This window comes from Rhyacophila brunnea, unplaced genomic scaffold, assembly GCF_057557595.1.
Source record: "Rhyacophila brunnea isolate RB1 unplaced genomic scaffold, BYU_Rbru_1.0 scaffold_7, whole genome shotgun sequence".
Lineage (NCBI taxonomy): Eukaryota > Metazoa > Arthropoda > Insecta > Trichoptera > Rhyacophilidae > Rhyacophila > Rhyacophila brunnea.
Window position 1 is genome coordinate 43,306,181 of NW_028233339.1, and position 23,005 is coordinate 43,329,185.

Here is a 23,005-nt window from a genome sequence, read left to right on the forward strand (position 1 = left end):
CTTATTAGTTCACAGTTTTAACACGTGCACAATATGTTCTTGTTCGACAATAATGAATCAGTCCGTTCGGTGGGCCTGATTGGCGGCATAATTTTTGATAGGTAGTTATAAATTTAATAAGAAAGTAGCGGCGTGTTTGACATTAAATACCTACTAATTGGCTTAATATTTAGAAAAACATATTCATTGACATGTTAATTGATTATTTTAAGTGCTTTATTTGCGAGTTTAATATTAGCATCAATTTTCCGCGGATCAAACTTGAAATGGGCATTCATTACTCACAACTGACATTAGTCACGTAAAATAAACATCGCTTGGCGTATGGAGATTTATCGACGAATTTTATTATTATCGCTTGTATCCTTGGGTATATTTTCAAGTGCGTAGATACTTCTCAAGTTTGCACAGCATTTTACATTGAATTCAGTAGATACCTATTTTAAAATCAATAAACATTCACAATATATTTTTATTAAAGATTGCTTATTCTTTTTTACACCACAGTGTTTAAATAGTATTCATTGTTAAAATAATGTATAACTTAAAATCACTGTACTGCTGACAAGTAGGTAGGTAGAAACAGGGACTCCCAACCTTTATTTGTTGAGCGTATGAACCCTTTAAATATTTTGAAACATATTATTAGAGATCCCTATCTAGCCGACTAACAAATCGCCTCTCACTCCGGACGAATACGTGGGTGATTCGCGGGAGCGAAGGGGTGGAATCACAGAACAGATAATAAATACAACTCCTATAGGCTATATACCAATACAGTAAATTATGACGCAGGATTTTGAATGTGTGAGTGTCCTACGAAAATGAACCACGCATTATAGACGTGCAATGGTGTGTGTAATACACGTATTTTAAATGAGCGTCGATGGATAAACCGAGAACAGTTGTCAGTATTCGACGTATAACGTATTCTTGACAAGTGTTTCAATTTATCCCGTATTCTTCCTTACTCGAGATCGGTCGCCTGCTTCGCCTTACCCGTAAGGTATTTCAGTTCCCTTTATTTCTGAGTGCCTTCGGTGGAATGTTTTTATTTGAACGAGTGTTATTTCAAAATGAACTCTACTTTGCTAAAACTAATTTATTGACACAGCAGAAATTAAGTAAGTACCTAGTTATACTTTATAATATTAATTTGTTCACACAACGCGTGTTCGTGGAGAAGCATTAAGTTGTGATATTGCTTTGACAAGGAGGTCAGTACTGAGTCTATGTGTCCGGAAAATTGTAACTATGCAGTTGGCCGTAACGCAATTCACCGTGAGATGTTGTACTGTAAAACGATGACCGTAAAGCATTGAGATCAAATTCATGTCGACATAAAACATTTAGAAATACAATCATATCGTATATATTTATATACAATTCTGAACGATTCGAAACTAGGTTAGCAACTAGGTGCTCGTAAGTAGCAAGTTGTAGGTACCTATCAAATATCTGATAATAATGACAGCGTTATTATCAGATATTCGATACCAAACAATATCAAGTAAATGTTCCTAATGGATCTAATAAAATTGGAACATCACTGTCTGCAATGCTCCAAGAAAAACGAGTATTTTTTTATCTCAATGCTATACGGCAATCTCTTACCGGTGTGACAACTCATGGTAAAAAAATGTTATACTTACGTACAATTTACATGTAATCCTGATTCCGAAAACATTGTTCATTTGGGGGAAAATGCACTTCGTGTATCCGTGGTGCATCGTAAACCCAAAATATGTAGCAAATTAGCTTTATGAGTGAGAGCGGGGCTTGATTTTCGTACATTTAGGTGCCTTCATAAAAATGGGATCTCACTATCTACACGTTATAAAGTTCGGTAGGGGTAAAACAACTACTGTATTGAAATATGCTTGCATACTTTATGGACCCTGCCATACAGGCATGTATTTAATATTGTAAATGATTGTTCATCTAAATATTCGAAATGATTACAGTTATGTGTATTTGGCGGCCTCTTGTACGCACAATAATTGATATATCTGTCCACTTCGTCATTATGATGTTTAATCATTAATTTTGTGTGTTGTAATATTATGACGTATGCATGTTTTAGTTCCGTTACAAGTCAACCAAGGGTCGCAATAGTCATATAGTAATGTAGTAATTAATAATATAATTACACACATTCGTAATCAAATCAATATTTATTGTTTATCTTGGCAATCGCTGAATGTACATTTTGAAATGCTTGCGGTTTTTGATAATTAATATTACACTTGTGTGATGTTTGTTACAAAACTATTTGCAGGTAATTTACACAGTATCTAGTTCTAGTACCATTAGTAATTTTTCAACTTCACTTTTATATAGGTAGATAATATCTATATAGTTTGGTAGACGAGGTTTTCTTCAATATCTTTGGCCATCTTATATTACGTAGGTATATTATCTATGGCTATAGGTACCTCCGGCATACATTCCAGTCTCACCGTTAAATATTTCAATTTGATACCGGGAAGGCTTACCTTTGAAAATCGAACACGATTTTCCCGCCGGCGGTGGAATGAATCATCGCCGACTCCGCCATGATTATTCGGTGACTCATGCATATTCAATAAACACCATCCTTATCATTCGGTATACGTAATAATGTTACAAATCTCTTCAGATGGCTTCTTCACCTATCGGTAGAGATGTGGGTGAGTCATAGAGCAAGACTCGCGGGTGACGTACGCGGCACAGGTAATGTATGTAGTCAGTGTTGCCAACGCGCATGATATTATATTCCATAATATAGGTAAAAAATAATAGGTAGGTATTTAAACGAGAACATTAATTATTGTATTAGAAATTTTATAAGCATTATTTGTTTAACCTATTAGGTCCATGCTCTGGATTCAAATAAATATTGTTAAATAAAACAACATGTTAATTTGCCCGACGCGGGAAAGCGTGATTTGAGCCCGCCATCCTTGTTTTAGAAGTGTATATTTCATGGCCCCCACATCCTGAAGAGGACCCCCCTACGTATCGTAAGTATAAAGGCTGTGTGACGCTTACAGTAGCGTTTTCCAAATGATATACGCGGTAAAATTAATGTGTACATAATATTATATTTAATGTTTTGTTGTATATTTTATTACATCAATTTGAATTATGGAGTTGTCGAGTGTCGATACACAATTGAAAATTGTATTATAGGTACAACCACATCATTTTGAATAATGACTTTTTTTACTAATAAAGAAAATTTGTGATGTGTGTTTATCTCATTTATTTGGTCGACTCGCCACGCCGGGCCCCCAGGCTAGACCCCTGTCACCCCTCCCCCCCTTGTGGGGGCAATGATATATTCTGTTACTCATCCACTCCACCGCAAGCACAGGCTTTATATATGTACTTAATAATATTTCCACGTCACATTCGTTGCATAATAATTGTATTGTCTGCTTATTTGACGAACATTTTTAACAACAATACAATAAAATTATATTATAAAACCACTGATAAACAAAATCAAAAAAACATTGGCACGTGACTGACCGTGTGTGTGAGCGATCTCTTGACCTACGTATACGGATTACAGAATCTACACATTATAAAACGTATCTTGGAAGTTTTAATATTCACATGTAAATTTAATGTTACCGAAATTTTGAGTTTATCTAATTTTTAAATAGCTTGGGGCCCAAGACCGCGCGTTAATCGCTAAATAATATGGACGAAAATCTCGACACTGAACCTGACGTGATCTGTAAGGCTTCGGCCACATAGGCAGGTGCCTTGCTTGGTGGCTACGTGCTAGGTGACATATTCTCCTAGTGAACGAACGCACACTATTCTATCGCAATGGCCACACTGCACGCTTCGCGTGATTATGATTCACCTCGTGAGTCTCCCGGCGAACAAACGTGTTGGTTATTTTTATTGTGTCACATAGTGATTTTGCCAGTGTCTATGGATTTTGCAATAATATGGCGGATGTTTCTTCAGTATGACAAACGCCAAGCACCGTATATTTTGAGGTTATGAATAATGACGCATGGGATGAATGCATCCAAAAAGTTCGAATTTGAGACTTTCGAAATTGTAAACTTAAATTCTCTGTGAGAAGTAGCTTTCTGGTTAGTTTTGAGAGTACATATCGTTGTTGATTTGAGCGCCCCCAAATGTCAAATGAATTTGTACCTAAGCACGTAGCCTGCAGTGTGGCAGTAGTGTTTTTAGTGTTTAGCATCTAGCTCAGGACTATCGAAGCACCTGCCTATGTGGCCTAAAGAAACAAAGAAAGTAAATGTGAACCATTTCACGTGAATGTTTACTCCCGCAAGCATGGTTTTTGAAATTTTGAACTCGGGTTGAATGCTATTCCTGCAAACCAAAACCAATTAAAAACGATCAAAGATCGGCACATACTCGGAGGGTCAAACTGCTTTTAAATTAATTAGAATATTTGCCATTCGGATCGGACAACAAAAATGCTTAAAATTAAAAATAAATTGAAGTATCAGTGCTACGAGTATGATGTTAAATCATTTTTTTTACATATTGTTTTAAGTTTACAATGTCTAGAGTAAAATACTAGTAATCCATAAATTATAATATGTTACAGCGCAGCTAGTATTTTCCAAACTGGTTGGAGTTCGGGCATGTGCACAAAAAATATCAAACTGGTTCATACCAGTTTGATGTTTGCATGATTGAACATTTTTTTTATTGATACTGAACCTACGGATATATTGTAGAATATTTTATTTATGGGTAAACACTGCCCCTCAATTGTGGTTGGTGAGTTGGCAACATTGCTCACGGTATAATTTGTATGAAATTGCATGTTCGACCGTTTGGCTGAAGTTATTTATCGGTTTTCTTGTGCATCAAGAATGCAAAAGCTGTATAAATTTAATAATGGTGGCATACCATCCCGTCATCCGGGTCACGGAACAGGCTCACCGATGCTGGTAGATAAGTATACCTTTAGACAAGCTTTCACAATGGACGTGTTTGGAATTGCCAATAATAAAATAATAAAATTACCTCCCTACCTATGTTAGAGTATGCACAATCACAATATTAAACACTTTTACCATTTGGTATACAACGTGGTATACAATAATTTTAAATTCTAATTCTAAATTTGGTATAAAATAATTATAATATTATAACTGCTATTATGTGTGTATTAATAATTAAAGCTGTCACTATAAATTTTAAAAAAGAAAATATTATAATATGCATTGTGTACACACTGTAAACGATATTAAAAAATATGTGACACCGTTTTAAAAAGCGAGTAAAACACTTTATAACAAAATACTATAATTGGGGTAGGGGATCAAAATACCCAACCCTTGTGGCAGTGGCGAAGGGTGGAGGTAGACTGTTAAAATTCGACATAAATAATATAAAATTATTCTTCTATCTATAAAATATCTAAAATTACGTATAGTTTAATGGTACCTACAAATTTAATATTTTTTCACTATTATCTACTATGGCGTGGATTAGGCAAGGTTTAGTTGAATTTCTAACAAACACTATCTAAACACTGTAGTCTTAGTTCAATGAAAACAAATACTTGACTGACAAAGTTTGGATTGCACTATTTATTTCGGATCTTAACAGCATACCTCCACCCTTCGCCACTGCCTTGTGATGTACTATTACTATATGGACGCCCCCTAATTTAATATTGAACTAGCAATGAGATTGGTCTGTAAATCCAGGTAATGAATCATGACTTAAGAGGACGTTCTACAGAATTGGCCTTGAGAATTGAAAATATGATTTTTTAACATGTGGTCCATAATATCTGGTCTACTAGTTAATATAAAAAGGTCGTGTCAAAGTTGTTTGTGTTAATAAATTTGCTCTGTGACTGATCCGACTCATATTTCACATTCATTTCATCAGGGCTGTCGAAGACATAAATCATAATATATATTTATAATTTTAAATTTTTATTTATAATATATATTATTTAAGTTTTGTGCATCTAATGCCGGGTCCACACTGGCAACAAGTTAATTTGCTGGCAACCTCGTTAGATTTTACGATAATTATTGTAAAATTTCTTAAGCAATTATGGTAAGTATCGTAAAATTTAATGAGGTTGCCAGCAACTTGTTGCCAGTGTGGAAATGGCTTAATATCCACTGTGGTTCACGTAGTGGCATGGACCTGGGGTTAGCTAATTCAGGAAGTCAACACCCATGATAGAATTTTTTCCAGTTTTGGTTGCATTATATTCCAAAACTCTTCTGTAAAAATCGTTTCCGAGTTTATAAATGGAAATTTCTCGGTGTACATAGTAAACAAACCTACGAATAAAAAAAGACAAAAAGGAACATACTGATTCATCGCAGTAAAATCTGGTAATCAAATTCGCCATTTTGAAAAGCGACGATTTTGCGTAAACAAATATCACGTGGTCTGTACGTGTGCGGCAAACTTCGAATGTGTTTGTAATTTTGTGCAAAGTGCGAATGTAATGTTTTCAAATAATTGATATGGATTAATTATACCATCGTATTATTTTCTCGAAATCATAAACATACTATAATAGTATTTGAGTATCAACCTATGTTCAATTTGAATTGGGTTATAATAATAATATACCCGTATATATATCAATAGTATGTTTGCTACAAAATCCACCCAAGTTATCAGTACGTACTTGCACAGGTTTGATTAAAAACCATGATGAAATTAACATTTAAAAAATATGAATGCTTAATATTATTTTGACAGCCCTGTTTTCTGATCGGCTTCATCTCGCAGGTGTTCATAAAATAATAATAATTCTCCGCGCGGCAGAAATTATCAGTAATAATAATAATATTTCTTGAAATAAAATCTCCGATGATTAGTGATTTTTGCGAAAAGATCGATTTAAATTGACGTAGTTACGACGCCGAGGTCCTTTTTATACTAAATTATATTTGAACGGCGGGCTCTTCAGCGGGCCCTTAAGGGTAAGCTCTACAGAATTGCCCTTGAGAATTGAAAATATGATTTTTTTATATGTGGTCCGGAATTGTTGGTCTACTAGCAATATACAAAGGTCGCCGACAATGCTTGTGTCAAATGTAAATGGTCTCTAAATTAAATTTAAATCATAAACACGGTCGATGTGAAGACAGAATGGGGTGACCAAAAAATAATATCTTCTAATATAGGTAGGTACGTAAATGTTACTAAATTCAATTTGTTAATCAACTGTTTGGGAGAAAGTATTGAAGCCAATATGATGGTGACATTTTCAATTATGTGGTTACCACAATATAAACTTAATAATATATTAATAACTTTTTAACCTGAAATTGTCCGAGAATTAAACATACGAAGGATGTTGAAATGCATATCTACCTACATTTTTATTTCATGTGCTATCCAAAAAACATTAATAATGAATAGTATTTATTTTTAATGTTTAGGACCTACATATTAAAAATAATAGGTACTTATTCCGCAATTTTACTTTTATACAACTAGTGAAACAATAGGTAGGTAGTACCTACCATTATTGTATGTAAAGCCAATGGACGAAATAATTTATATCATGAGTGCCTAAAAATAATTATTAACATACAGTCACCACACACATTTATTTTTTATTCGCCAGTCGGACTGGCAGGCAAAAAATAACGTCAGGGCTGTCGAAGACATAATTATTTTGTACTTTTTAAGTTTTATTTATAATATTTATATTATTTAAGTTTTGTCCATCTAATATCCACTGCGGTTCACGTAGTGGCATGTACCTGTTTTTCTGGGGTCAACTAATTCGAAAAGTAAACACCCATAATAGAATTTTTCCAGTTTTGGTTGCATTATATTTCAACTCATTTCCGATTTTATTAATGGAAATTTCTCGGTGTACATAGTAAACAAACCTATGAATAAAAAAAGACGGGAAGGAACACATTGATTCATCGCAGTAAAAACTGGCAACCAAATTCGCCATTTTGGAAAGCGACGATTTTGCGTAAACAAATATCACGTGGTCTGCACGTGTGCGGTAAACTTCGTATGTGTTTGTAATTTTGTGTATTTTATGTTTGTGTATCATGCATTGTCGGCCTTATTTTCCGGCCTTTCTGATTGCCGTGATTTTTTATTCGTAGAAACAAACAGCATTTTTTATTAGTTATATAAAGTCAACTTTGAGCTTTGAGCCGTGCTCACTCATGAATGTAATTCTTCATTTAAGTAAGTCTATATACATTTTGATGTTATCTTGCAGAGAAAACAGTTATCTGACCTTTTTACTATATTATATACATGCAAATATAATGTTTTCAAATAATTGATATGGATTATATAATATATTCCATCGTATTATTTTCTCGAAATCATAAAGATACTATAATAGTATTTGAGTATCAACCTATGTTCAATTTGAATTGGGTTATAATAATAATATACCCGTAGATATATCAATAGTATGTTTGCCACGATATCCACCCAAGTTATCAGTATGTACTTGCACAGGTTTGATTAAAAACTATGATGAAATTAACATTTTACAAATATTATATTATTTTGACAGCCCTGTTTTCTGATCAGCGGACACGTGCAGCTGTTTATCAAATAATAATGTAAGATTGTCCACAATACTAATAATGTAGAAGGTCGACAATAGTAATAATAATATATTTTTTAAATAAAATCTCCGATGATTAGTGATTTTTGCCAAAAGATCGATTTAAATTAACGTGCGTACGACGCCGAGGTCCATTTCATACTAAATTATATTTGAATACCGAGCTTTCAGCCGCCCCTTAAAAGCAGTGACGCCAACCGTACTATAATTATAGTATTTGTACTATAATTTTCGTCTCCGTACTATTTACGGTATAAAACTGGTATAGTACGCCCAAAATACTATAATTTTGAATATCGGAAAAAATACCCAAAAAGTAGGTACTAAAATTTCGATATTTCCGTACTTTAAATTGGTGCAAACTACTATAGTTTCACCTATTTGAAATTTTGGAGAACCTGAAAAATATTGTAAAAAAAAACGTAAAAAAAGCCCATGACTTTGGTTTAAAATGAAATTTCTTGAATTCGTCGGTCAGCATTGTTGGTCGGAAGAGGTATCTACCTAAATAAAAAGGGATCTCGCAATTTCTCGTATTTTTCGTTATTTTTTTTCTGATAATCAAAAAATCACAACGCGTAGGTACTATATTTTTTACAGAAATACTATACTAATTTCTTGGTCCGCGTACTATAATTCGGTGTCGAAAAGATGGCAACACTGCTTAAGAGTAACCTACGTGAGTAAATCTGGTCATTCAGGTTAGGTTAGTGAATGATAAATTACAAATTTGTTTATTTATATCGAACTGCTAAAACCGCATTGTAAAGTAAATTTTTATTAAATAGGATTACTATAATGATGATGCGCAGAGCACGAGTCGTCGTTTTATCGCCGATGATCGTGGTAGTATTGTTGACGATGCTGTCATCGTCATGGCAATGCGATGATTAACCTACCCAGGAGAAACCTGTTCCAGGAACCTCTTTTCCAATTCTTGGAAGTCAGCTCTAAATACGTCACCCGCGATGTAATACTATTCAACAGCAAAATACACGTATTATAATAATAGTTGTGTAGACAGAAGGGAAGACCACACTGGATACTAAACGATCATTTTAATGTTATCCTAACTTATTAAGTTAGTAATAATCTAATGTGTAATTTTTATTTCAGACGGTAATATGTAATTAGGGGCACAAATAATGCAAAATGATTTTTGTTCGTTCGTATTAAAATATTATTTTAAATAATATTATTGTATAACTTACCTGTCATATACGTCTGTGGTATTCTTTTTGATTACAGATCATTATTTTATTTCCACTCAGTAGGCAGTTGTTGCCACTAACGGTTTATTCTATCTTTAAAATATGAATTAATATTTATTATTAACAATTATTATGAATTAGTTAGTATAAAATGAATTTTATTATTTTGTTGATTATACATACAAATGCAATGATATACTTATTAATAGGTACTACAATAAATTTAATATGACTATGATTGATATGAATAATAATTTAATGAACGATTTATTAATTTTTTTGATATTTTGGATTAATTTATAATAATCTAAAAATTGTGTGTATTTATTTTGGTATTTTTGTGAAATTTAATAATGTGGGCGATTCAAATCTGTCAGTTTCCTGTCAAAACTTTCGCGCGTAAATGCAAATAAGATTCTAATATGAATCTTCTATCGGTATCGAAACTTAATAATTAATGCTTAGTTGACGTGATTACATGTTGAACAAATTTCCATTTACTTGTTTTTTTTATTAATAAAGCCACATTGCATTATTTTATTATATTTAGTATTAAAGTATTTTAATGAAGTATATTTTTTTAGAGTGTACTAATATTGCATCGGTAGCCAAAAAGTTTTTACTAAAGCCCCGCCTGTCAGATGGAAACATCATGGCGTGGAAACATCTGCTATCACGCCGTCGTGCTGCAACGCATGCGCACTGAGTACATTTTATCCTCCTCCCTCTGTTCGGCCCTCTTATTTCCCCTCTCAGTACCGTTTCTTCGCTCGGAGAGAGTGTTGTGTAGCTAGATTCAAATTTGGAATGTTCAACACGTCAGTTTTGCGCCGATACCTGTCAAAATCGTAAACATTATACTGTACTATTTTTAAATTAAGTTATAAAATAGTTCGTTGCGTCGATCGTTTTAATTCAATTGGAGAATGGCAATGTCTTGCCCTGACGAGCGAGAGTTGGAATGTTTTTTTTACTGTCCCAACGAACGATCGAGTGTGACTTGACTTTCGATGCGTGATACTAAATAAATTAAAAGTGGTAATAAATCAACAAAACAACTGCCAAAGCTGTGGTATATTAAATATACACTATTGTGAGATACTATATTAGATTGTATTATTTAAATGAAATAAATTACGGCGCCGCGGTTTAAATTTAAACAAAGGTTACGTTGCTGAACATGCAAAGTCTGTATACATATTATTATTAGAATCAACGTGAGACGTGAACCGACCGGTTGTCAATATAATAAGTTAGTATACCTGTGTATTAAAACTCCATTGCAGCGTTGGCGTGTCATTCTTTATTAGCAATACATTCGCTCGTGTACTGCATTCTTGGACCGACAGCTATCACAGGCGCAGCTCTTAAATTAATCTCAACATTGTTATTCTAACGCCTGTTGTTTATGTTCGTTAAAGTTTGTACTAACCCCGAGAAGTGTCGAAATAGTTACCGTCAGCCGATGAAATAACTCGACGTGCTAAGTGTTAAAGTGTTTCGGATGAGATTCCAATAAGTGTGAGTGTAAACATACGTGAAAAGTAGTGCAAATAATAACACATGCGGCTGCCGTAGTGCTTCGGTCCGAAGTATCGACTAATGGTTTGTATTTTTACATTCCTATTTTTATTTCGAAGTAACAAAACAACGGCCGTGCCAGCCTTGAAGTTTCATTCACGTCGCTTTTCCGTTCTTCGTGGACCGTGCCCCTTCTTTTCACAACGATTTCGTACAATTTTAAGGTTCCGGTTGCAGCGATGATTTATTTTTGTAAACATTTCGTTGGAATATTGAACGCCAAGAGTTCGCGAGCTGTTTTCAGTTTTTCACAATGCTCTTCAGTTGTACGACGTACTACTGTCGAACAAGAAGATTTAGGCGCAACCCAAAAGGCGCTGTCGTTGACTAAATGGGAGGAGCTTGTCAGTTCACACGTAGCCAAGAATATGTTGTTCGACAGTACAGACTACACAATGCAAAAAGAATCTGGCGAGATCTTCATCAATATTACACTCGCAAAGTTATTCATGGATACGTGTGTTGCAACAGCGACCTGCTATTTTGTTTGGGCCTTTTTCTATGCCACTACTGTTCTAGCTAATGGTAGACGAAAACATAAACAGCTGCCAAAAACACACAAACGCGCGTGTCCGAGTAGACGACAAAGCTAATTAGTGCCAACATTTTTAAATTTCGCATTTTTCACAGGTAGGTACCGAATTTACTTCCATTATTAGCAATTCCTGATGTATTGGCAAATACATTTATCTCTGGCAGAAAAAAAATGTCCTACCTATACCTACAACCATTTTGTTATCAATGTAATTTAATTAAGTAGTTAAGTATGTAAATATTAACAGCTGATTTATCGATGCGCTTCGAATTTCAAATGAAAAGCAAAATAACAAATTTAATTGATTAGTAAAATTCGCGCCAAAACACTGCGTTAAAAACATTAATAGGTAGGTATTTTTACTTAGTCATTTTTTCAACTTGGCAATGTGTTAATTTTTTCATGTAGAAACATCGCAGGGTTTCATAACAAACAACTATGATTAAAACAAAAAATGTTTATTACGAAATTTAATATATAAATCTGTTTATATGAATTTGTGAATATTAAGTAAACATTCGCCATTTATAATAATTATGTTAGTCTATTTATCCAGTTTTCAAAGGATTTTTTATAGGTACGCCATGGCAAACATAATATCAAAAGTTTGCATCAAAATATTGAAGAAATAAAAACGACATTTTAGTTTTTTTTGTATATCTACTACAACGTACTTAATAATATTTAACTATTGGTTGTCGCCATTTTGTTTTTTGATTCGTTTGAAATTATTTAAATTTATTGCAATATTCTAGCACTCTTGCGGAGCAAAAATTCTCATTCTTAAACCAATCAATTTTCTTTTATTTATAGGTGCCAGCATACAGTTCCTGATAATTAAAAAGAATTTAGATATTTTTGTACCTACTTCCTGGGAATGGCTTTCCACTAAATATATTTAAAAAAAATCTTTCCAGGTATCTCTATAGAGCCTAATATATTAATTTGAAGCAAAAAAAGACAACTGGTCCACATATGAAATTAGCTATAAGTGACTTGCAGGTTCATTTGCACTGTTGCTATGACATGTATTTGTGTACCAATTTTCAGGACGTATAAAAAGACAATCCGCGATGAGTAGATAGGCAGCCAATAAATTTATTTATTAACTGTTATTATTATTAGCACTATTAGGTACTTATTTATTTGAATAATCATGTAAAGTTTGTGTAAAATCTGTAATTAATGTCATAACAGAAATATTAAGAGCATACTTCAGTGAAACGGCAAATAATTTTCAACTATAGGTGCGACGAAATTTCGGACTGGCTGCCAATCGGAGAACGAAAGTCGAGCTGTGAACACGTCAATTTGTTTTGTGATGGCGTCGGGGGAATTAATTCTTAAATCGTGTAAAAAACGTTATTCATTTACTTGAAAAAGAAAACATGTCAATGAATATATTATATTATTATTACAAATGGAACAATAAACATAACACTAAATTGACGCATGTTGAATTTTTATGACAAATTATGTTTTGTTCTGCACGCGTCGTTTGCACATTCTTCGCCACGATCACAGTCACGATCGTTTTAGACCGTGCCCCAGCTCCTTAACGTATTAAAAATCTCAAATAGTCTAAATTCTTTGATTTCCATCTAATATAATAAATAATAATATTGTAATAATTATAGTGATACTGATTACTGATTAGTGAGTTTCATTTGCACCGCTTGTGTATACAATATGAGTACCCCGCATTGTAAACACTGAGCAGTCAGCTGTTTTTGTTTCTACAGTGACCCCAATTAATTGAGATAGGTCTTTTTCGCTTCCTTGAAGACCAGGAATGTCATCAATTATTGAGCACAAGCGATTTTTGCCGCGCTTTCGGTAAACTTTGATGTTTTATCTCATTTCGTTTTCGATTCATCGGGATTTTTATACATTGTACCTACTGTACGTCCAACATTAAAAAAAATAATGATATTTTGCATATTGTTCGGCCCACATTGGAAACGATAATATTTTGGAAATATACGCGCAAGATTGCAGATGCTACTCGTATTTTGAACGTTTCAATCGGATTCCAATGGATTAATCGAAAACTTTATTTAGTGACGGTTTACTTTGACGCAGATGATGGAATCGATTCATCAGAATATTTAAATGGGGGGCTCGAAACAATTCAGACCAGTCATGCAATTATTACATTAAACGATAAATTTAAAAAATATGCGCATTTCTCACAAATTGAGTACCTAAGTATACCTACAATATTGCCCTAACGGGCCTAACGCATAATAAAATCCCTGTAATTAACGTCAAATAGGTATATAACATAACTATTCAAACATATACGTATCTACGTAGGAGAGAGATACATTGGTTTGTTTACTAGTGCGTTAGTTGTAGGATTTTTTTTATTGTGGAGGGTCTCAAAATAAGTCGGTGCCTCGGGCGTCTAAATCCCTAAACCCGCCACTGACGCTATTCTTATAAACAACCAAAGATGTTGAAGAAATCGTAATTTAAAAGAATTAAACATATTTGTAAACTAGGTAGGTATTTACATTTGTGTTCTATTGATAAAATCCATCTCATAATCCGTGTACCCGAGACTTTCGATGTTTCTACAGTGGTTTTATAAAACTTTAGTTTTTAAAGAAAAAGATAAAACACATTACACAACAAAATTCATTACAATTTGAAATCAAATTCCATCAAGTACCCTCATTAATATTATAACTAGTCACATAACAAGTTCTAGTCATATGATTCACTTGAACTGTCAGATTCAGGTATCCTATTCATAAGTCGAACTTCTTTAAAAAGCTTAAAATATATTGTCATAATACACACTATCCAATAATTTGTATACAATACAAATGTTCCGGGTTGCAATTTGTAAACACACAACAAGAATATTATATTCTGCAGATGCATTGATGCCTACAATAACCAGTTAAACTAAACTACTAAAATCGTAAAAGCTTTTCATCTTTCTTATAATAAGGACAGACAGCGCCAAACGGAATTCATAGTCAACATTATATTATGATAATGTATTTTATGAAAAATTGATGTGCAGAAACAACATTCGACACCTGTGGACCGGGCAGTGATTGGCCGCTGAGAAAACGTGAGAACAAACACGGATGTCCCTATCTGAGTCACCAGTCGCGCGGACCACATTGGTCAAATGTCTCGATCAAACGGTCATTAGTCACTAAACTGACTCGTTCTCCAAATATATTTACAAGTACCTACCTAAGTGTCTACGTAAGTTAAGTTTGATACAATCGGAAGTTCGAAATACAGGCCACTTAAAATTGAATCATCTGTTTTACTGCAAGCCAGATTAATCGGCCCACTGAATTTTTACATGGCCGTTGGCTTGTTCGTTGCCATAGTATTCACTAAAATAATAAATGACATGAGATTATGATTGCATGTGTTTTATATTATAATAAATTGTCGATTCTAGGAATTGAATTGTTTAGCTTTTCCAAACATCAATTGAGAAAAAATATTTTGAGTTAACTACTTTATCGACTAAAGAAGATTTTTTTAATACCTCAATCATTTTAGTTAAAATATATTATAGTAGATGGCAATGATACACAAGAATACATTGGTTCCTCATTTGCCCACTACTGTTGAAAAACAAGACAAACCACAACAAGATGACCAAAACATTCCTCATTTACCCACTGTACCGTTGAAAAACAAGTCAAACCAAAACAAGATGGCTGTCATTAGGGATTATTGTGAGCATTACAAAAATTCAAACTTTAATATTGATGATATCCGAGTGTTTTTTGTGGAAGAAATAGTGATAATCTATTCTGGTGAACCTCAAGCTTATGTTGAAGTTGTAGATCAAATGAAAGTAATGTCATATTGGATAAATTCACTGATGAAGCAAGTAGTCCCTTCAACTGGTATTTTATGTTGATTGTCCAGTTTTCACTAGAAAAACCAAAAAATTAAAAAAAAATAATAATACCACTCAAGGAATGTTAGATGAAGCTATTAATCACTGAGCATAAATAAATTAAGCAAAACTCCCCGTAAAATAGTAATACTGCAATACTATCTAAATCCTACATTTTCATATATTGAAAAACTGGATAAGCCACATGAAAGACTGTGATTTACAATAAAATGTACACAAATTTAATATAATGTGTGCTATTTATATGAAAACACCCCATACACCTTTGATTCTAGTAAAATTTCACTCGGTATATTGAAGACATTTTTTTATAGTTTTGTGGGTTATCTAGTTTTTCGACCACACCACTCAATTATTGAAACCATCTCCACTGCCATATCAGGCGCCTCTTGACAAACCAGCGCCGCAGCGCGTAGAGTGTTCTTGTAGTGTCGTTGCATAGTGGGGCTGAAACCGGTAACTTATTGACGGTCTAATTATTCATGTTAATCTTTTGCATTTTACCACGTTTTTATTAGCTCGTATTCTTGTTTGTCCGGTACAGATTTTTTCTTGTGTGTACAGTACAAATTTTTTCTTGTTTGTCCAAGATTTTTAACTAACTTCCCGACTAGCTAAACATTTGAAACATTTAGAATATATCAGAACACAACGATAATGCATTCTTTTATTACTTTTGACCATCGTTAAGCAGAATTGAATTCATTTTCAGTTAATTTTGTTTTGTATGTTTGTAAAACACTATTATTGGTTGCTAAGTGGGTCCTAGCAACTAAATTATTAATATATACGTACGTTACTATGGAAATCAATATGAAATGTCAAAATGACATTTCAGTATTCTATAATATTTATTCAGTATTTCTATCAAGTACAAAAAAAGTATTTATTAATACATAGAATTGTCAAGTTTATATGATTCAACAGAAAATTTAAAAACGTGGTATATAAAGAGTTCTTTTTATCTTGTAACTATTCTTATGTTTCTCTTGATACTTACTTGTGAATGTTGCGTTGTATAATATTATTGTATTTAGAAAATTAACTAGGTACTTATTTATATTATTTTATGACATAGTTGAACATTAAATAATCATTTGGAATCGAGTATTCGCCATGGATAAGTAAATAAATATACATAGTATTATTTTATTTCCATTTTCCAACCAGTGTGCGCCGTTGTGTGACGTCTTACTACGTCAGACCATTGTATGTTATTTACGTATATACAACTAATGTAGATTATGTATGTATTTACAATCGACGTAATATAATGGAAAACCGCTTTAAAACGAGCGTAACCTTTTTTAATAACTCACCGATAATACCTGCTTATCTGTGAGCGTGTTCAGGTATCTCCATCTCTGACGAAACTGTCGAATGTTCTCGATAATAACGAAATGTTGTACACCACCTATCGACATGTTTTTAAATTGTTATACTTACTATTTTTAATAGTATGTACACTATTATTATGTCATATTAGAAAAGGAGGTGACAGTATATACCGGTTTTCATTATTTCGCTTGCTTCGTCAGAAAGTTACAAAATCTTCATTCATTTATAACAGAATATACGCTCTCATCAGTGGCAAAGCGTGGAGGTAGGCTGTGGGGATCCGACGTGAGTTCACACCATATTTTGTACGTAAGACATAATTATTTGTTTTCAATTAACTAAAAATACAAATTGCAGATGATGTTGGTTAGTTTTTAAAATTCAATTTTATTAAAACCCTGCCTAAACCAAATTATAATAGATATTAGATAAAAATAATAATCTGAAATTATGCCATTGATTAATACATATTTTTAGGCGCATGCGACGTTTATAAATATAAGTATGTAAAAGGATATTTTTTATCTATTATGGTTTGGTTAAACAGGGTTTAATTGAATTATAATAACTAACCAGCACCATGTGCAGTTTGTATTCTGCACTATTTTTGTCTGATCTGTAAAGTCCTACCTCCACTATTATGGTTTGGTTTAGGCACGACTTAAATGAATTTAAAAAAAATAACCAACAACATAGTAATATGCAATTTCTATTCTTAATTCAATGAAAAAAAATAATCAGTATGACTGATTAAAATTAGTGCGCATTTTTTTATCGGATCTCCATAGCCGACTTCCACCCTTCGCCACACTGACGCCTATTTAGTATTATCAGACAATATTTGAATAGCTACGTAATTCTAAGTCGATTGTAATAATTATTGATGAGATGGCTTAACTCTTAATGGTTTGTAAAAAATATTTGACAGTGGTGAAATATTACTAAATACAATAATAATTAGTATAGGGGGGTGGGCACGGGTCTCATGTCAAACCCCTTCCCCTGGATCTGCCTATAACATTATTTAGTAGTGTAGTTTTATTGTATCTTCTTCTTAGTTTTATACAGTGAACTTGTGATGGGACTTGAACCACACCCTTGCTTTTGCTAAAGATGAAAGTTGTATTATATTATGCTCATTGTTATTACTACATACTTACATAATATGGAGATATTGAGATTTACGTTGCATTAGAGAAAACTTAAGAAATTATTTTTTAATTATAAATCAAAACCATAAAATATTATTTTTAATGATAATAATGTATATGTAAATTCAAATGTTGTACCTTTATCCTTGACATTAATACAAAAAAATATTTCTATTAAAACACTTTAAAATGTAATTTATCAATAATTTTTCTCAAATTGTTAGATTCGTATTTTCATTTAGGTGCCTTTGGTAGACGAAGTATTCACCTTAATGCATGAAGTAGTTAGTTATAGTTGAGTTAAATATAATTACATAGTACCTACAAATACTTTGCATTTTCTGACAGGTTATTTTACAAGGTTATATACTTAATATTCATTTCGACTTACTGTTAATCATGCATGAAAAAAATAATACTTTAAAATTATAAAGTATCATATATACTTGCCTAATAGTATTACTATTGAAGTTTAATTGCAGGCTGCTACTAAAATCGGCTGGTACTTTACTAAGTATAGTAAATACGTAATTAATTATAATTCAGATACGGAAATAATATAAAAACAAGATGGTGTGAGTCACACATTATATTTGTTTTTATGTGACAACCGCGAACAAGTCGCTAAAATAATATGTAGATTTTAAGTACTTATGAGAAGAGATGATTCTTCCTAAAATCTCAAATAAAGTCCTCTGCACACCAATGTGAATTATTCGCACCACCTGCGAATGTTGCGACAGTCGTTGAGTCGCAGTGAAAAAATTGTGGACTGCGTTTTTTCGATGTTGTACTAATTTCGCACCTTGAAAATTATGGCAAACGCGGTAAAACTATAGAAATGGTTCAAATTATCTCATTTTATTTTATGTGGTGACTGCATAATTTATTCGAATAGTTGACATGATGAATGGGATTTTCGTAGTCGTCAGAAATCGTTGTTTCAGTTGAGAAGATTTAAAATTCATATAAAGATTAAAATATTACAACGTTTTTATTAGGTCGTATTCTTATTTGTCCGGTGGTTGTTTATCCGGTACAAATCTTGCAATCGATTTTTAACTAACTTCCCGACTAGCTAGACATTTGAAACTTTTTGAATATATCAGAACACGATGCCAATGCATTTTTTAGCCATCTTTAAGTAGAATTGAATTCATTTTTAGTTAATTCTGTTTTGTATGAAAAGTTGTTTCGGAAGAAATCCGTCATCCAATCCACTATTATTGTTTGCTAGGGGTCTGGGGTCCTAGCAACTAAATTATTAATATACCTATACGTGCGTTACTATGGAAATCAATATGAATGTCAAAATGACATGTTTTATTTCTATCAATTACAAATTTTTTTGATCGTTTAAGCTAGTCAAGTCAAGTTTATATGATTCAACAGAAAATTTAAAAACGTTATATATAAAAAGTTCTTTTTATCTTGTAATTATTTTTAATTTAATTCGTCTGCACTCTGCAATCATCGTTTGAGTGGTTTAATGTAATAAATGACGTTTTATAAACTATAAATTCTATAAGTTCTCAATCGAATGACAAATGATCGATAAGTTCTACGTACTATCAACACTATAACACTGCAGTACCTTGGCCACATTATGGGAGGACAAAAATACAGCATTCCCCAACTTGTAATCAACGTTAAACGACGACGCATTGCCTGGCATAAGAACCTGCGTAATTTGTACGATTGGGGCTCCGCTGAACCAGGTAGTAGATGATAAGGCCAAGATTGCCCTGATGGTAGCCGACCACCGCTAGGGGGTAGTACGATAAGAAGAAGAACCTAAAAATTCGTCGACGAACTGACGCTTCAGTGTGATGCTGTGCGTAAATATCCGAAATGTATGAGCGATGCGAATGTTTCGCATTGGTGTGATGATTATTTATAAAATAAACTGAGCAATTAAAAATGGCTCTGGTATGATTTATTAATTATGACCTGTGGATGTCTCCTTATCATTAAAGTTGTGTTAGAAAAGCGACGGAATGTCAGTGGCGTCAAAAAGTTTTTGCGAGTGGATATTTTTCACTTTTCGTAATTAAGTAGTAAAGAAGGCCACTAAATACCATTCATAGAGTGTACACGGCGAAGCTACGAGACGCTGGCTTGACCTGGGAAGATGCAAGAAGACTGGCAAGCTTTAGGGATACCTGGAGACGCCGTGTCCATATGCTCCAACTAAGGGGAAGAAAATAATTATAATTTATATTCCAAAACAAAGTGGTAATTTCTACAGCGTAACGGCTTCCTAGTAGCTGCCGTTCGTATGAATTGTGCTGTAGATATTCAATATTCATCAGATCAGTTATTCAAGTGGCGTCGCTGTCAATGTGATTTCGAACTGCGTGACACCAAAGCACACAGCGGCGGCACGCTATTTTTAGAAACGCACTCCTTATTATTTAATTAATACGGAATTACCAGCGTCAGCTGTTCAAGACACTTTGCGGGCACTTTTCACTTCATTTTCTTGATCAAACGTAGCGTTGCTAGATCATCGGTGACCAACATGTTATATTTGGCGGCTTTAGAATATTTGCAAAATCTCTAAGAAACCGTATTCGATTATATAATACATGTCCCAAGGTTAAATAAAAAATAGATAATATGTACAGTAGGATACCCGGATCCCTGGAAAATATGATCATCACTGGTAACATGATTTAATATAAATTTGAGTCACCTATTAAGGTTGATGTTTAATGAATACGTAGGAGGTATCAGAAAACGTATTTATAAAGTATTTCAGTACCAGTAAGGGCTTGGTGCAGTACTGCAGTAATTAAAATATCTGATTTTTAAATCTAAGCATAAATGTGTGGAACAGATAATAAATATAATTCCGATAGGCTATATTCAATAAGCTACATTTTGATGCAGGGTTTTGCATGTGCGAGTGTCCTACGAAAGTGAAACACGCATTATGCACGTGCAATAGTGTGTGTAATACACCAATATTAAATGAGCGTCAATGCATAAACTGAGAGCAGTTGTCAGTATTCGACGTATGCGTATTATTGATACGTGTTTAAGTTTATCCCAGATTCTTCCTTTCTCGAGATCGGTCGCCTGCTTCTCCTTACCCGTTTCTCAGGTATTTCAGTTCCGATTTAATGGTATCTTTATAATGTTCTCGCGGAACCCTGGCTGGGAATCACTGTGCAATATGTGATCACATTAAATACTTACATGCTATTGCCGTCTTTTGAATAACATTACCCCATTAAATGGTCGTTTGAATATATAATATATATTAATTGTATATGTATATACGAATGGTAATAAAGCGAGACAGATTTAACGCGAATATATCCAACTGTGCTTATTAAGCAAAGTAGTATGTATATATTATTATGTACTTACTTAAATGTATAGCAATCGATCTAGCTAGAAACACCCGCTGTGATTTCAGTACACGATGAAAGACTTTTCGCGGTATATATATGATATGTAATTGATTTTTTTTTTGCTTTTAATTGAATATGCAAATTTTGTGTCAACGTTTAGTTTACGCCTGTTTGAATTTACATAGTAATCTACAGTAATTAAAATGCCTGTTTCTTAAACGTTTCAGGCCACAATTTGTCGGTACATATTATGTTAAATTAAAAAAAAAACAATACGATTTATCGAGGAGTAAATAACGCTATAGCTACAAATAAATTATTTAATCTGATTAGGTAAATGCTCTTTTTCTCACGATTAGATTAAAGTCAGCTGAATATTTTATTTCTTAGAATGAATATCAATAAAAGAAAATCTGTAGGTGTTTCTACTTAATAAATTTTATAATCTATTGGTAAACATAAACGTACTTGCGATTATCTAAGTTTGTGGGATCTCAGAAATCAGAAGATCATGTGGGTTGTATTAAAAGTTATTAGTGAAATCCATACCATGGGTCCAAACACAGATTAAAAAACAACTTGTGAATTTTGTTGCCAGACTTGGGACCCACGACATTATAAACCGACACGTTACCCGCTCGGCTATCGTAGGCATGCGTAGTAGTTATGATTATAATAAAGTATACTATATTATAGGTGTTTGTATGTTTATAAGAGGGGTCACTATGACGCGATACCTAACTTCTACCGGAAACAAAACAATTGTAATGGAAGTTTAATGTGTCGTCCATATATTATGACGTGGCGCCATAAGGGGGATCTGATATAGGGTTATGGTCTGTGAAGGGGATAGGCGGGTTATAAAAAAAAGATCCCACAAAACCAACAAAATATAAAAATATTTTTTTCTGAGAACAAAATGATTCAGGGCATTTAGGAAGGATACACCACATTATAATATTTAAAAAAAATGTTGTTAATACTTTGGACGCTGAAGACGCACCTGGCGCGTAATGGCCAGGCGGCCGATCGATGTAATTAACGTGCATTTTAAAGGTGGTAATTAAAAAATCATTATCTAGTCAGCAGCGAATAGATTTCCACACTGGCATATAGGTTCCTCTGCATACCTACGTGAAATATGATTCAAACATATAGGTAACCGCTTCGTATGAAAAGTTATAAACGTTTTTTCTTATATTAACATCTCACCCCGTGGAATAATTGTATGTAGGTATACAATTTTTTTGATAGTTTCATAGAAATATATGTAAGTACCGAATTTAAATATTTTCGTCTAACTATATCAAATACTAAACACATTAATAAACATGGAAGATTTCATTGATCCTGC

At 33.1% G+C, this 23,005-nt stretch overlaps 1 protein-coding gene across 11 annotated transcripts in view; it reads left to right on the forward strand.

The window, feature by feature from the left end:
- Sarm (sterile alpha and armadillo motif) overlaps positions 1-23,005 on the forward strand; it is a 343,946-nt gene that overhangs the window by 244,893 nt on the left and 76,048 nt on the right. The window contains exon 1 of one of the 11 annotated variants that reach the window (XM_085958237.1): positions 10,866-11,391. The exons of the other annotated variants lie outside the window; for them this stretch is intronic. Coding sequence (XP_085814363.1) covers positions 11,389-11,391 — 3 coding nt within the window. The 5' untranslated portion in view covers positions 10,866-11,388. Of the gene's footprint in view, positions 1-10,865; positions 11,392-23,005 lie in introns of those variants that run through there. 11 annotated transcript variants of the gene reach the window in all.